The 17,349-nt window shown below is 39.0% G+C and overlaps 2 protein-coding genes across 2 annotated transcripts; both read right to left on the bottom strand.

The window, feature by feature from the left end:
• Positions 1 to 6,539: 6,539 nt before the first annotated feature.
• Positions 6,540 to 8,392, bottom strand: LOC306780722 (thyrotropin-releasing hormone receptor; the record flags this gene model as incomplete). Its single annotated transcript, XM_079273157.1, has 2 exons — positions 6,540 to 6,938; positions 7,622 to 8,392. The coding sequence occupies 2 exons, from the start codon at positions 8,390 to 8,392 to the stop codon at positions 6,540 to 6,542; spliced, it is 1,170 nt and encodes a 389-aa protein (XP_079129283.1).
• Positions 8,393 to 13,654: 5,262 nt separating this feature from the next.
• On the bottom strand, positions 13,655 to 16,308 carry ocstamp (osteoclast stimulatory transmembrane protein; the record flags this gene model as incomplete). Its single annotated transcript, XM_079273158.1, has 3 exons — positions 13,655 to 13,993; positions 14,088 to 15,072; positions 16,166 to 16,308. The coding sequence occupies 3 exons, from the start codon at positions 16,306 to 16,308 to the stop codon at positions 13,655 to 13,657; spliced, it is 1,467 nt and encodes a 488-aa protein (XP_079129284.1).
• Positions 16,309 to 17,349: the final 1,041 nt, after the last annotated feature.

The raw sequence follows: 17,349 nt of genomic DNA on the forward strand, positions 1-17,349 counted from the left end.
ATCTAAGTCATCGGACTTATTCCAATTTATTTTATTTTCCTCCATGTATTCTCTCTGCTGGGAGCAATACAACCTCGCTTTAATGGTTCTTAAGCCATTCAGTTCAAAAACACATTTTATGTACAGACGTGAAACAGTCAGTCGTGATCAATAATTTCTGCTCTGCAATCAAACATGTCATAAAGAATCCCACAGAAGAATCGATCAACCATATGTGGGGGTTTCTCTACTACTCTTACAGCTTAAATGCTTTGCTACATCAATACTTTTCTATGAGGAAAGTGACGCATTGCTTCCATTAAAATTAATTTCAGTTCAATAGATAAACAACACAATAAAATAAGAGTCCCTTTGCTGCAGAAAAGAACATGAAATACAAAGAGTCTTATATTAGCATGTTACCAAGCTAACAATTGCTAATTAGCAATGAACACATATACAGCTGAGGTTGATGGGAATGTCATCAGCTAGACAGGTTTGTCTTCATAAAGTTTTGGTCAAATTACAATTTCAACCTGATAATGGTGCGAAATGGAAAGTTCAGGAAAATGACAGTTAATCCATGGGGAACATGAATGTGTGAACCAGATTTCATCAAACATCCAAAAGTTGTTGAGAAGTTTCACTCAAACTCGATTTATCGCCGGGGCCACAGTAACATATCTGTACAAAGTTTTCAAAGTTTGTTGAAATATTTCATGTTGAAATATTTCAGTCTGGACCAAAGTGGTGGATTGAAAGACCAACATTCATCCCTAGAGCCGCTAGCGTGGCTAAAAATAAATCAAATAACTCCTCCACCATTTCTCACAAAATACTTTGCAGCTTTTACGGCTGTCTCATCTTTTAAAAAGCACAACTCTCCTTTGATCTCCTGAAGCAGACAATATATATATATATATATATATATATATATATATATATATATATATATATATATATATATATATATATATATATATATATATGTCTGATGAAAGGACTACAAGCTGGTTATGCTTCCCACAAGAGGAATATAATTCTTCGAGACAGCTGCTCCATTTCACCGGCTTTGTCAACCTCATTGCAGCTCAGTGTCCCTGCAGTTATTAAGATCTCTGCTGATATTATTAATCCCCCCCCTCCTCCCCACCCATCCCCCCTTCATCCCGAGAACACATGTAAGCTCTGCTCAAAAGCTTTTTACCTGCAGACTATAGAAGGAGACTGTCTGTAATAAGAGTTTAGTTTATCTGCCTTAAATATAAATATATTTCCAAGTGCATCTCACTCATGATTGAGTGTTTAAAATAGACAAAGAAATATCACAGCTGTCCTCTTTCAGCAGAGAAGTTTGATCTATAATCAATGAAATGCATCCTGCTCCAGACACACATATTGCCACTACAAGTTTGCATGGTCTGAGTAGTTTATGGTGTTGCAGTAGTGGAATATAACTCAGTACAATAACTCAAGTATACTCCTCTGCTGCTCCTTTGCAAAACACAATATTTCCTTTTATTTATTTTGATACTTTTTGTTTAGATTTTGTCATGGGCCTAAATGATTTACTTGTTATTTCAGGTCTCTGGATTCTGGCAGTAGGATGACATTTTCCCGACAGACTGAAGTTCATATCCCAAACCTAACGGACATAGATACTTGATAGCAGGCATCCAATTCTGACATTTAAACCAGCACCACCAAGCACTGTATGCAGTGAGAGAATTGAGCCACCAGAGGCCACCAGGAATTCAACACCTTCCTGCACAGAGATTCAGTATAATAACAGAGAGACGCGTATTCATTTCAACCCTGACTGACTTGTGTTAGAAATGAAAAGCATCATTATGTTTGTAGAAACAGTGTGCAAGAAAGAGAATACATATTTGTGTGATTTGATGTTTTTCTTGTTTACAATATAAAATAATAGCTATTAACATACATGTCATGGAATGAGACACTAAGACCTGAGAGATTGGACGCTGTTATCCAGTTATACGGCATCTGCAGTATGCAATTCATTATAGTATTCTTTTAATAGGCCAGTTTTATCAGCGGAAGAAGAAGAAAGCACATTTACTAATAACATTAACAATGGCTTTGTTCTATGTGTCCCAGTAATTTGAATTATTATTTATATTTCAGGTTTGATATTTCAAAATATACAGCTTTCACAGCTGTCAAATCTTAACTGAACATAAATTATTGCGCTGGGAAAACTAATCACAAGGATTGTGTAAACTATATTCAACAGATTAACACTCACCTTTAGGTAAACTTTGCATTGTGAGTACTGGAAAGATATTAGATGTTCTTAAAAAACACCTCTTGCCTCCCTGCTTTGTGTCTTAACACAGTCTGCTCTCTGCATTACGTAGTTTCAGTGACGATTCATTCAAACATGAGAGGATTAATGGACAAGAGATAATAAAGTCTCTTAACACAGCGTAATGGTTTTCCTGAAACAACTCAAACACTCTGGCTGCCCTTTGATTATTTGTGCTAATTTTAGACTCTTGCAGTGACTAAATGATTCATTCTCACAGAAGAACAGCGCTTTTTGTTCTTTATTGTCAAAACGAATATTAAACTATTGTACTATCTGTTACTCATCATATGATTTATTCAAGATCTTTGAATACAGCTCAGTGTGATACAGCTGCTTTATGGAGTTAATCATACGCTTTCTACAGTATTTAGTTAATTTCTCAAACACAGATATCTAAATTATCTTTTTGTTTCCTCAGATTGCGTTTGAAGATAGTTTAGAATAAGTCATCAAAGATAACGATGTAGCCAAAGATATCACAACTTAAAAAAAAGTTGTTTGGAACAATTTCCTCATGAGTGTGTTTGATTTAAAAAGTAAAAGTAACACACGAGTAAAAGTACTCATCAGGTGGCAGGCTGGCCCACTGTCAGAATTAATATATGTCAATATTGACTGTATATTAATTGAACAGTGCTGATAGGACGATTTTGATAGGTTACCTTTGGACAGCAGGTTTTCCAGTCATCTTGCAAAGCTATAAGCTAACCAGCTGCTGGATGTAGCTTCATATTTCACAGACAAATAGACAGAGAGTGGTATCGATCGACTCGTCTAACTCTCGAGAAGAAATCAAATATTCCTTCTAATCCTCTCAAGAAATTCACTGTTTTGTGGCAACTTTTTCTGGTTAATAACATCTGTGATCTTTTTAACCTCTTTTGACACACTTGACTTTTTTCTCAATTCAATTTAAATTTTAAATGAAGTGCACGTCACTGACATACAAAATGGGTCTGAAATAACTGTTGAGATTTCTGTGTTTCTTTCAGTGACATATCGAGGTCAATAATGTGGTGAAGTGAGTCGGCACAATGTCTATCGTAGGAGAGCAATTAAGAAACCTTATCATACTGAAAAATACTTATACTGTTTTTATTGGCAAGAATATTTTTTAATGCAAGCTTTGGGGAAAATAAGCATAAAAAGTCCATGATTATCACTCTGAACTGTTTATGAATTATTGAATCATGTCATTGTCATATAAAGGGGAACACTGTTAGACGTCATCTTGCTGGATATTTACTGCAGAAGACTGAATAGATCTGCGGTCTGACAAGTCCCTGTTCAGAATTACTAAGCAGAGCATGCTGTCAAACAACACCACTAAATGAGATAGCGTGCCATTCGTTTCTCTGCTGTGTCTCCACGGAGAGTGGGTTGCATTATCACATATTTAGTGTCTGTCTAGACTTTTAAGTTGCAGCTAAATTTAAATTTGACGCACCATGGCAAAGGAAGGTGTTAAGACTTCAACTGTCTGGAAAAGTAATTTCCAGGAATTAAAGAAAGTTTTCTGATGGAATCTTGTAGAAAATGAAGGACTGACGAAGTCAAGAATAATACTCAGCAAGCACAATCAGTCCTTCAGTCGAGGCAATGGGTATTTTTTTATATCTGACATAAAATCAAACACAACAATACATTAATAATACATTATTGATACATGTTGTCACATCTAGCTGAAAAGAAAAAAATATAAATGGCTGCTGGAGCCACTGGCAGCATTTTTGCTGTAGGTCTTTGTATTTCTGCTTTTGTGGCATATCTTTCATCACTGCACCATGTCCAGAGGGACTTAAATGCTTTTCTCTGGATGTGACAAGAGAAAGTGGCTTGTTAGAAAACACCAACAGGGTTGATTATTAACAGTAACCTCATAGGTGCCCAACCTGCTGTGAAGCTGCATTTAGTTCAAACAAAGCCATCTCCTTTCCTTATGTTTTTACATGCTGAGGTTTATGCTTTTTATATTTTAGAGCTGCAACAGGAAACTGGGAAAAGCAAACAAAGGTGTGATGTGTTCAAACAAACACAATAAGATACGAGCAAATAAATGCAAATCAAAAACAAAAGAGAATTAGAAGTGCGTCCTTGAAATGCTCCATCTGTGATTCTCTATTCAGGGCTGTACTGATGCTGAACGACAACATGTGCTGGAGCTACAGTGCAATTCAGTTTATGTAAATCTCCCTTCTCTAAAGGAAACACTGGATGAACAACGTTTATATTCATTTTAATACGACACACAAAACGCTCATGAATAAAAAAAAGTATACATTTTTTAAGGTTTTTAAAATTATTTGTTAATCCACATAAAACTACAAAGCTTTATTTTTAAAACACAAGATCAAACATGTACAATAGACAGAATAGATCATATATATTGAACAGATGGTGAAGAGTTGGCTGTGTTGAGATGCACAGGCAAGCAGTGATGATGAAAACAACAGCAATAAGACGACAGAGACAGCCAACTTGTTGGCAACAATTAACATCAAAATATTTTTCCCATAATGCACTTGCTGTCAGATTTGTTGCATGTCAAAAAGACGATTTCAAGACAACTTTTTTTTCATCCTCTGGCCTGTCCCGATAGGCGCTATAGGAGCTTTGTTACCTCCTCCCAGTTTGTCAGACTGTAAATCTAATGATGCAAACTTTTCACACAAAGTTCCTTTGGAATAATCTCAGTGGATGGGCTGAGGGATTGTCGTTATTATATTTTCTCTTTTTAGATTGTCGTCTAAGAAGATCCAGTGATATTTTCAATGATTAGAAGAGGAGTTTAGTTGGTATATGCAGAAAAACATTATTGCAACTAACAGACTCAAAATACTTAATACGAAAGGACTTGCACATCCACACAGGTGTTTTGAATTATTTATTTATTTTGGTTTAAGGTTTTCTTGTGTAACAAATGGGTTACAATTGCATTTCTATAAATTATCTTTGAATCCTTGAATGCTTGAATCCTTGAACAAAGCTAACATGAGGGTGAAGGACATGCCAATCAAACTCAGTCTGTAGACATCACACAGGTATGAGAGAAGGTCTAATCAGGTAAGTGAAAACACCTGTGTAGATGGAGCGCTGCGTAAAGGCTTCAGCTACTTAGCCTCGCTTAAAAACCATGTCAGCCTACAGCGGTCTATAGCGGCCGGATAGTTATTCTGTTGACCTATTTATGATCATGAATGAATAAATAAGACTTAAAGTCACAAGTCGCTAGCTGCTCTGTAAAGCTGTACTTAGGAACAGCGATACTTTGAACAAAATGCTAACGTTTGGAAGCTAAGGTGCTCACAATGACAATGCTAACATGCCGATGTTTAGAAGGCATAAAGTGGACAATGTTCACCATCTTAGTTTAGCATGTTAGCATCCTACCATTTAGTAGTTAGTGCTTAACACAAAGAACATCTGAGGTTGGTGTGTGTGTACTCCACAGTAGAGGAGACATTGACTCAAAACCACAAGTGAACGTCATGGTGGCGCTGGAGGAAAAATCACATTACCAGGCTCACCAAAGTCAGTTCAAAATGTCCTCACAATCCATCGAAGAGTTATTAGATGAATGAATAAATAAGTATTAATAAAAGGGGAAAGTCTAGACTGTGTTCATCAGTGCTGTTGAAGATTGTGGTATATCTCAGGACAATCCAGCCTGAGAGTGTAATCATGAAAAGCGCAAGTGCACTTGTTATCAGGAGACACATGCTGATTCTTTGATTAGGTGAGTGTTGCACATAAGTACCGGTACTACTCAAAAGTTTGGACATTGTTTCAAGGCAAAATTCAAAATATGCATCCACAGGATCAGTTTTACATGTCACATAAAATGTCAATCTTTCAGTCATTGTTTTTACATTTTTTTACGTTTACTAAAATGGCGAGTACAGTATTCCCAAACATTTCAAAGAACCACTCATTTTTGTGTAACTGCAACAGATATGATGATGTACATTATGTGCCACTAGGTAGCGTGAAGTACACTAAAGCCTGCTCTCACACTGTGTTTAACACAGTTACAATACTGATGCAAAAGTACCACAACTACCACACCACAAACTAACGACATGTATGTCACTGCAAACAAGAAGAATATCTACAGATCTCAGAGGCAGTAAATACTTTTTCTAGCAGATGGAAATAACAGCAACCGTAAACAATAAATAGAAAGATTTTCACGAATAATTCCCTTATCCCAATGAAGCCAACAAACTCATTAAGAAATTCTGAAAGTGCTCACGTCATCATCCGTTTCATTGCCCCTCCTTTTGTTTTGGCCGCTCACCTCCTCCTGCTCTGTGACCTGCTCATTGCTCTCATGGGATGAATCCTTTATCGCGCTGTAATACATCGGCACGTTGTACTCTGCCGCCTTCCCCTTGTGTCGCCAGCTGCACTTGCAGAGCTTTTTGAACGCCACACGAAACTTCTGAGACATGAGGTTGTAAATGATGGGGTTGATGGCACTGTTGGTGTAGATGCACATGCGACAGAAGAGCAGGAACCAGGTGTTGTGGTAAGGCGGGTCGACAAAGGAGTTGACCACCACCAGGGTTCGATAAGGCATCCAGAGCACGGCGAAGAGGACGACCACCACAGCCAGCATCTTTGTTATCTGTTGATGCAGAGAAGGAGACAGAGGAGCAAGGAAACAAAGAACAAGAAAGAGTCATTATTTTAACAAGCATGCTGATATGATGTCAGTGTTTGAGAACATTTTCGAATAAGAGTTTACAGCTATGCTAGTGGCTCTGTTAGGTTGTACCCACAGACAGCTGCGCTTAAATGCTAACATCAATATGCTAACATGTTAACAATTAAAATGCTACGGGCCAGGTTATTAGTTTTGCAAGTTGTTGGTCATAAACCAAAGTATTGGATCTGATGATGGTGCTAGATAAGAAAGTCAGAGGATCACCAAGTTATTACAGTCACTGAATGTCTGAACCAAATTGCAATCTATCGAATAGTTGTAGAGACATTTCGCTCAAAATCACAAATGTCAACCTCCCGGTGGTGCTGGAGGAAAGGTCAGGAGGTCACCAAAGTCAGTAGGATTCGTCTTCTGAGAACCATGAACACCATCCAATAGTTGTTGAGATAGTTCGATGAAACCATGATGAAAAATCATACATTTGAAGGAACAATTAAGATTTTGAGATTCCTGGCCTAAACTATATCTTTTTTCAGATCTAGCTAAAAAGACACTGAAACAGAATATATTCACAAGACTTTAATATTTACTCATGAAGATAGATTATTGTCTAAACTGTGTATTGGCATTCACTGTAGTCCTACCTGTTTCCTTGCAGAGACCGCACCTCTGTTTGCCTTGTTAGTGCTGCGGGAGTGACCCCGGTGAACCGACCCTCCTCCGTCGTTCAGGTGCGAAGGCAGAGGGCTCATGAACAAAATCCTGGCGATGAGACCGTAAAGCACAGTGGCCACAACGAGGGGGATCACATAGAACAAAGTGAAGTCCAGGAAATAGATCGGCATGTAGAAGTTCCTGGAGACGCGGTAGCCACACGTGACGACCACTCCGTTGGTGTAGACGGTTTCATCTGTGTCCACTAAGAAGAACCACATAATGCAGTAGAGTGAGGTGAAGACCCAGACCGCGGCTATGATCCTCTTGGCCCGGGAAACGGTACATATGAATTGTGCCTTCATGGAGTGACAAATAGCGATGTATCGCTCGATGGTGAAGGCTGTGATGGAGCAGGACGACACGTTGATGCCGAGGTACTGAAGATAAGTAATGCACAAGCATCCTGTGTATCCGTATATCCAGAAGGCGACAACATATGAGATATTAGGCAGCCCCGCAGCCAAGAGCACAATGAGGTCTGCGACAGCCAGACTGACGAGGTAGCAGTTAGTCGGGGACACCATGTGTTTAGTGCGCAGCACAACCAGCACCACCATGATGTTCCCGGCAATCCCAATTATACAGATCAGCATTGTCAAAAATATTGTTATGACCTGCTCTTCAAGAGGGTTCAGCGGTATTTCTGTCAGATTAACAAACTGAGTGACATCTTGAAAGATGGTTGTGTTGTTCTCCATTGTGTTCAAGTCCTACACCCACAATTCAGTTGTTCTCCAGAGAGACAAGACAAGAATCCTGAAGACAGAAACAGAGAGAAACAATAGGGACTGTATAAAATGATCGGGCTGGGATGGGGGATTTGAATTAAAACACATTTTTAAAGCACGGCGCTCTGCTTCATATATTGTATTTTACTGCTACCCTTGACTTATAGGGGCACGAAAACTGCAACACCTTCCTTCCGATCTAATACAAACCTTAAAGCGGCTATAATCAATATTTTTACTGTAACAATGTAATGTGAAAATGTGACAAAGTGAAAGGGGTCGCTCGCACTGATGAACCTACAGAGAATTATCACCTGAATCTGCAGTTCCTCCACTTTACGGAGCTTTATAGTGAGTTTGTGTCCGGCTGCAACTTTACTGTTTTGATTCATTCTCAAGGTTCCCACAATACATTTTCAGATTTGGCAGCTGATCCTAAAAACTCACTTTACTCACCGCTCAGCACCAGACACCGGAAACACACAGTTAAAGACTAGCTGGGGAAAATAGTGGAGCATTTAGCTGCTAAAGGCCCAGATATTTCCCTCAGGAGTCGGTAGAGACCAAAACAGAGCTAAAAGAGAGTGAAAATTGGACTTACATTCATCAGGTGGACACAAATACGACAATTGCTCCGTAACTGCTGGATATTTAAATATGCAACTCTTTGCTAACAAACGTATCAAATCAACTCAAAAGAATATATGTCAAAGTTGTGTTCACAACTTTTGTGTGAAATCAGCTATTGCAGGTTTTATATATATTTGAGGGACAGTGTGTAGTATTTCGAGCAATGTGTAATATAACATTCATAACTTGTGTGTATAACCACCTGAAACGAGCTTAGAATGAGCCCTTCATATCCACAGAGGGTGCAGATTCTCTTCAGAGTCCACCATGTTGCAACGCCAGGAGGATTAGCTGCTGGTAGAGATGACATTTCATCACCAACATCCACAAAGATGTTTTCTGTGTTTCTCACAAGTGATTAGTTCTATTAGTTGACTGTGAAGATAAAGTTAAGCCCTGATCGACTGAATGATAAAGTGCACCTTAATGACCAAAAGCCACAATGTTTAACTATTTGATCCTTTTTCTTTCATGAAAGATCGCCCCCTGCTCTCCCAGAAAAGTCAGACTGCCCTCAGCAAAAAGATAAAAATACATAACATTCCCCTTTATATCCCGAAAAGCAAAAGTACATTTCTTTCATTCACAGTTGATTCAGGTTAAGAAAATAAACTGTAAACTGATATGTAGCAAATGTTTTTAAGAGAAAAGAATGAGGAGCTTACCATGATTTGTAAACGGCAGCTCTCACTCTGGCATAGCAGCACTCAGGTACAATCACCGAAGAAACACAAATGGATGCATATTCCTTCTCCAGAGTCGCTCGAGTCGTCCCTCCCGCTCTCTCTTGCTCTCCATCCTTTTTTTATCCTTTTTTTTTTTACCAGTGCACCCCTCCCTTTCTTTCACATCACACACCATTACATCCACACTGCAACACACTGCCTCGCACACAGCCACCAACTTAAACATCAATTCCACCTCCTCACGTTATGTCAACCACTGAGGCCAAGGCTGAAACCATAAACCCTGCAATTACGGAAAGAACAGAGGAACTAGGGGGTGTTTCCCACCTGCTACAGCTTCCTTCTATTCCCACTAGTCAGATGACGGTGTTGGACTATTCCCCACCGTTCCTCATCCATCCCAGGTTCCCCCCATGCTGCAGGTAACATCCCATCAACTTATGAGTACATTGTGTATTTCATGTTGGTAACTTGAACTAGCAATTGGTATGTTGTTTGCTTATAAGTAGATTTATTTTTTGTCAACAATAGTGATTTCAAACTAAACGTGTTCCTCATTGAGACCTACTGATGGATTGTGTGCTTTTCATAATGTTTTTTTTAGTTTCACTCCAGCAAGACTTACAATCTGAATTCAATCACCTGATATCCCTTGAATTTATATTTGTTATTTCATCAAATAATGTGAGTGTAACGCTATAATATAATTTGTTGCCAGGGCTTAAGCCCAGATGTTTTAAGTGTAGCCACAGATGTAATTTCAAATGCTCATTCGTCCCGAGGGTCGACTCAGGTAACAGAGGTCGACCTGTGCAGATACTTCATGCAAAACCTCCTCACTGAGTTGATTTGGTTTTCTTCAGTCCTCTTTTGAGAAGACAAATGGATCATGGGTGTTGTGTTGTTTTCAAGAAACCTGTTGCGTCTTAGAGGACTGACAGCAGCGAATGAAGGACCCCTTGTTTGTTCTGTGAGTTGAGACAAAGAAGAAAATCCTTTTCTATTCACAAAAATATTTCATTTGTCATCCATTTTTTTTGCTTTGCATCCTCACAAGTTAATTTTCAGTTCAGTTACAATTCCAATCTTGTTTTGAAGTGTTTGGTTTGTAGATGAAAAGTAAACATTATCGTCATAATAGAAAATCTAGGATTGTTTACTCATGTGCTAACTGCATTGATAACTTAGATTGAACTGTTTTCAAAGTCAGGTCGAACGTGAAATTGAAGCAGATTTAAGTCCTGTGTTTTGAATTGTTTTACTTTACATTTGGACTACTCTGAATTTATACGGATAATGTTCTCTAAAAATATACATATTCTGTCTTGTTGCATTTTCTATTGGGGGCTGAGCCCTTTCCTCACACCTCTATCTCTTTACATATGTTGTTTGTTGCTTTATTAATGCTCTGAATGCCGTGTATTATTCTTTCAGTTATGTTTTACAGTTGGGGGCTTTAAAAACCGCCAACAGTGGTCGTAACGAGTCGCTTTCTGAAAATCATGTTTATCAGCAGTTCTCAGAAAAAGGTGATGAAGTATGAAGGTGATAAGGTTGAGTGTTGTTGAGCTGTTAAAGACGACCTCTGACAGAACACTTACCAAGCTAACGTTAACAGTGTTCATATTTCCACACCAGATACCAACAGAAAAGACGGAAAATGAATTGATGTCACTGTTACTCAAGCCCTCGAACTACTTGTCTGTTTTATGCTGACGTTACTTTATACTTCTACTCCACTACTTTTCAGAGGGGAAATATTCTACCAAAGTACAGTACTTGAGTACATGTACCTAGTTAATTTCCATTACTGGCTTCACCATCAGTAGCCTGTAATTCAACACACCATCCCCTGCAGTGATTGGGCATTCAATTGAAATGGCACTAATTACGAAGGAGAGCTTTTCTTGTGCCACAAGGAGACAGCATTTAGTTAACATTTCTTCTTCTGTAAAAAGGACATGGTTTTGCACAGATTCCCGGGTAAGAAAGGAACCCACATCATATTAAGAGTGTTGTTATACCTCTGAGGCGTTTTCAGCTCCTGGCACTCTACTTGTGTGGTAGATTCAGATGATGTTAAAAAACCTGCTCCCAATAGCTGGAAACATTAAGTAACAAAAGAAAAAGATCGTCCTCAAAATCTTTCTCAAAGCTATGAAATCAGATTTTTATAAACCACTCTGAGCTCGGAAAGCTCTCTAAACCTTTTACTGCGGACAGGACTGAAAGTATGAATGCTAATGTATGACAGATGCTTGCATTTTCATAATTTCAAAGAGTCAGTCCAGGCTTCGTCTAATGAATAGATAACAGCTTCACAGAGGAAGCAAAAATCCCGCAGAGCAGTTTCTGTCCAGGTAATTGTTTGATTGAACTGCTGAATGCTAATAAGTAGATCCTATACTGTGTCTGAACAAATGTTGTGATTGGTGTGCTCGACGTCAAACTGTGTTCAAACCCGCAGACATTTATTTGAAGTTCCAGTTCAGATCCCAACGTTTCCAGAGCAAACATGGCAGTCTTGATTTTTGGATAATGTATAGCAAATGAAAGATATCTTGAAGATGTGAGGTTTAACATTTCACTAAGTGTAAACAACAACAAGTTGATATAGAAAAGTGATGTCAGAGCAAAAAAGTTATTTTTTCAAACCTTAAAGCTACTAAAGGAGAAAGAAAATGGCAAGAATGGACATGAAGTGCTCCATTTTATTTACATTTTTAAAATAATTGATCATTCACTTCACTGCATTTCCATCAGCAATAAGCCCAGAGATGTCACACACACAAAGCAAACCTCTGATGGAAAACACATGAATAGTTTATCATTTCTGTGCATCATCTGTACACAAACTGCTGGATTTTGAGAATGGACACAGAGTCAGAATTAAAAATAGATGATAAAGAGGTATTCTATTATAATGCTGGGATTGTATCTTAAAATAAACTCCTGAGGGCTCATGGGAGTTTTAAGCAGAAGTGTGCTGATAAAAATGCAAAACGTTTTCAGAGAAAGGAAGAGATTTTTTTAAAAGGGCACACTTAAAATAGGCTGGTTAATTATTCGATGTGCACATGAAACAGATTAATTTCATCTATTAAAGTCATCTAAGCCAATAAAATATTCATAACAACTGTAAGATCCAATGTATTGCTGTTCATTTCAGGAGGTACGTATTATTCTCTCAGCTGTCCAAAGCACCATAGTGGCATCTAGTGGGACTGAGGGGTAAACAAAAGAAATAAGAGATTTATACTGAACCACACAAGAAGATAAATGATACTACACACACACACTACAGAGAAAAATATACAGTGAAACATCAGCTCTGTGACATTCATGTAAAATACAACAACAACCTGTTAGACAAACAAGATGGATGCAAATTGAGCAGATGAGGTGGCACATCAGGTTTTAGTCTAGTGGAGGCACGCCTGCACAGGAAAAGGTGTTGTTTCACAGGATGCTCTATCTTCAGGTTCTATTCAGCAAGAACAGACACAGGAAGAGCAGCAATTGATGTGCTAAAAAACTGAAAGTGAAACTGCACTGTAGGTAAGACAATTTGGGGTTCAGTGTCTTGCCGAAGGAAACTTCAACATGTAGATTGCAAGGGCCAGGGATCGAACCGTTGACTTCCCGCGTAGTGGACGACGAGTGTACCTCCTGATGTACGTAATAGTTGTGCTTAATATTTTTGGTAACCCTAAAATCGCATGTGGCCCCAGCCTGGCCTCCACATTTGAAATGGTCTGGAACCGTCACTGTTGTCATGGCAAGACCTGAAATAATTGTTGAAATATGAAAGTGGACCAACGCACACCAACATTGCTATCCCAGCATGGCTGAAATCATCCTCAAAGAAATCTGACAAGAGCTGCATTGTCCAGTAAACGTTCACCCACGGCCAACCTCAAACAGAAATGGTCTCCATCTGCTTTGTTCTACTCTCCTTCACTTGTACTTTCTTCATCAAGTACGCCATTCTCCTCTCCTCTTGCTCTCTGAAAAAGGATGCAGAGATTCTCCTGCGCAGCCGTCTGGCGTAGACCTGGAGGAACACTAGCGAGTAGCTCATCGCCCAAAGACATCCCAGCAGGAGTGTGACTCCCAGGTTCGGAGCTGAAGTCGTCGCCTCACAGAGCGATGGCTCGGGGTTGAAGGTCCACTTGTAATCCCTGTGGAAGTTTGAGAGCTCCCGTGTGACACAGGATTGTGGGATGATACAGAAGGCAGGGGGGAACCACTGAACCTATCAGGAGATTTTTAAAAAAAAGAGCAAATACTTGAAAAGTAAGGAAGCAAATACTGCAGGAACAATAAAAAGAGCTGCAGTAATGTCTTACCTTATAATTGACACTTATGCTGGCAGATGTCGGTGGAAAATCCACGATCCACGGCACGATCGCCTGAACTATGTGATACACAACATAATCCAAAGCTACTATTGAAGTTATTGCAATGAAATATAATGTTACCACAACCAGGGATACAAAACAGGAGGTACATTCCTGACTTGTTATTTTGCAGCTTGTGGGATAAGTTTCATTTCTCTCTCTTCGGAGCCCTCTGGAGATGTAGCCATTATCAAACTTAACTGATGCCAGATACGATTTTAAGTAGCGGGCAGACTCAAAGATTAGCATAGCCACAAAAACGGCAGCGAGGATCCTGTTCGACAGCAGTTTGTATTCTTCTAGCAGGTTCCTGGCATGTGAGAAGTTGACCTCTATCTGCGCAATCATCTTATTAAACCTGCTTTTGACTTCTGACACATCCACATGGGTGAAATGATCCAACTTCCTCAAGTTGGTGACGATGCTCAAGTCTTCCCTCTTCACTTTGATGGCTTCCTCAACGAGGTCTCGCTTCGCGTTGTTCAACGGTTCAGATGAGTTTAACAAAGTCTTTGTGAATCCCTCAGCGGTGCACTTTAAGATGCGAGCGACCACCCCTACGTTCACCGTGATATTGGGGACGATGTTGAAAACTAGAATCATGACAGAGGCTGTGATGAGGAGTTTGCGTCCCTGTTTGGTGCAGACGGTGGGCAGAGTCATGGTCAGCACGCAGCGCAGAGGGTGACAGAGGAACGAGACCAGAAACATGGCCACGCTGTAGATGCAGGCGGTCTGGATGGACGCTTCGTGGCTGTATTTCAGAGTTTTTGACAGCCAGTGATGAAGCAGGCCGCCAGTGACAACGGTGAGTGTGAGACAGAGAGACAGTAGAGTCGCGACGTCTCTGCCGACAGGTGCAGGTGCAGAGTAAACATCCCATAGATAAAGCAGGACAGATTTTAAAGCCTGTCTGAAAGATCCGGTTCTGTTTCTGAGGAAAGAAAACACAACCTGAACAAAGCTGAGGAATAGTTTTGGGAAATATTTGCTTTCTTGCAGAGAGTTAGATGAGAAACAGCAGACTGTTAGCTCAGCTTAGCACAAAGACTGGAAACAGGGGAAACAGCCTGGTTCTGTCTAGATGTAAAAAATGAATACAAATCTGCATTTCTTCTTTTTTTTGACTGATTAAAGGAGGAGATAAAACGTGTTAATTAGTGAACTTTAGAGGTGTTTTTCTGGCTACAGCTAAAGCTAACCGGCTGCTGGCTTCAGCTTCATATTGACCGGACAGACAGAAGAGTGGGATTGATCTTCTCATTAAACTCTAGGCATGAAATTGTTACACTATTCCCTTATGTTTGAAGCTACAGGCGATTAGGCCTAGCACAAAGACTAAGCTGAGGGGGAAACAGCCTGGCTGTCTCCAAAGTGAAAAAACCCTGCTCACAACAACTCTAAATATGAACTAATTAACACATTGTATGCTTGTTTAATCTGTCCAGAACAGAAATGCAAAAGAGGAATTTGTAGTTATGTGTATTAGGATTAAGTATTTATTTATAAAACATTTTTTCTAAACTATCTGCTCATTTCTTCTGTGCAGTTGCGTCCCTTAAAACCACAAATTGACATGTTTCTCATGTGACTCTTGTCAAGAAAGCAAACTTATTTTCCAAAATGTCAAGTCAATTTTTTTTTTAATATAGCCCAATATCACAAATCTGTACAGGAGTATGAATTCTGCAAAAATATCACTTTGCATATGCAATTGATTACTCTAACAGTACAGTAAAATAAAGAGTAATTTGAATGAGACATTTAAAAATTCCAGTTGTGTAATTTTACAGAACAATACTGCATATCAATGATGCAGGCCTCAAACTGTTAAATTTAAGAGTAAAGAAACATTACCTACATTAACAACTTACGATATCGCCAATATAGGACTCTAAAGATAGATAGATAGATAGATAGATAGATAGATAGATAGATAGATAGATAGATAGATAGATAGATAGATAGATAGATAGATAGATAGAATTAAAGAAAAGGCTAAATTAAAGATAAATAACAATTCTTACCTGACAGGAATAATAAAGTTCTCTGAAATAAACTTCATTCTCACGACTGATGTGACAATATGAGTTGAAGGAAAAGCAGGATTGGGAAGTGTTGTAGGATTATGAGGATTAAAAGAGGAACTTCTCTGAACAGTCACTGTCATGTTGGTTATTTGTGGGTCGCCTACAAGTTCCCACGTGGGAAATGTGAACCATAAATGACACGAAATCATATGGAGAGGCATGATGCAATCACATGCACGCAATGTGACACAGGTCACCCTCTCAGAATGTGTTGCAATTTGTATGTTTGTTTCAGTCCGCTCACACACCGTGTTATGCTGATGTAAGTGTGATCACACATAGTTAACCTGCTCGGCTTGTGTCTGTCGCATTACGAAACTGTTTCCGGTTGCATGCTGCAGGCCTTTACACATTCCTCCAGTTACACAAGTATAAACCTTTTGACTGATACACATCTTTCACCGAAGTAATTAACTTAATAAAAGAAGTGTCGCGTCATATTTTATTATTCTAACAGGACAGAAATAAATTTAAAAAAGTAGGGCCCCAGTAATTAACATTTGTTCTGCCGCCTACCAGCAGTTGGTAGGTTGATAGACTTCTATCCTCGGATTAACTGACATTCTGTTGATAGTACCAATCATGGCAGTTTAATGTTACAACCGCCACTTTGTCAAATCTGTGATAAATACGGGCAACCTACACAGCCTACTTTGGAGCCAGAGGGAAAATTGAAAATATATATTTTATTCAAAACAATTACAGAACTAGATCAAAGTTATATGTTACATAAACCTTTCCTTCACTTATGTTTCGTTTGAATACATTCTTGTATTTTTCAAAGTTCAAGACCAAAATTTGAACTTTCAGATTCAATTTCTTTTCAAATGATTCCAACTATTAGCCTGGATTTGGCTCCATGTCCTACAACCTACAACCTTGCTGCTAACCTAGCTAGCTGTCTGGAGTTGATGTGTTGCTCAGACTGCATTCTAAGAAACTGATAAATTACTGTTGGGGTCTTTACACATTTTACTTCTACTCTTGTGGACTCAACTCTCACTCCTAAACTCTTAAAAATCAAAGGTTGGTCAGCGCCCCTCAGCATCGGAGAGAGACACAAGGAGGCACGCGGCTTTCAACTAACTCCAATTTAAATCCTCCCACAACATTAGTGGACA

The sequence above is a fragment of the Melanostigma gelatinosum genome (assembly GCF_949748355.1).
Source record: "Melanostigma gelatinosum genome assembly, chromosome: 8".
Taxonomy (NCBI): domain Eukaryota; kingdom Metazoa; phylum Chordata; class Actinopteri; order Perciformes; family Zoarcidae; genus Melanostigma; species Melanostigma gelatinosum.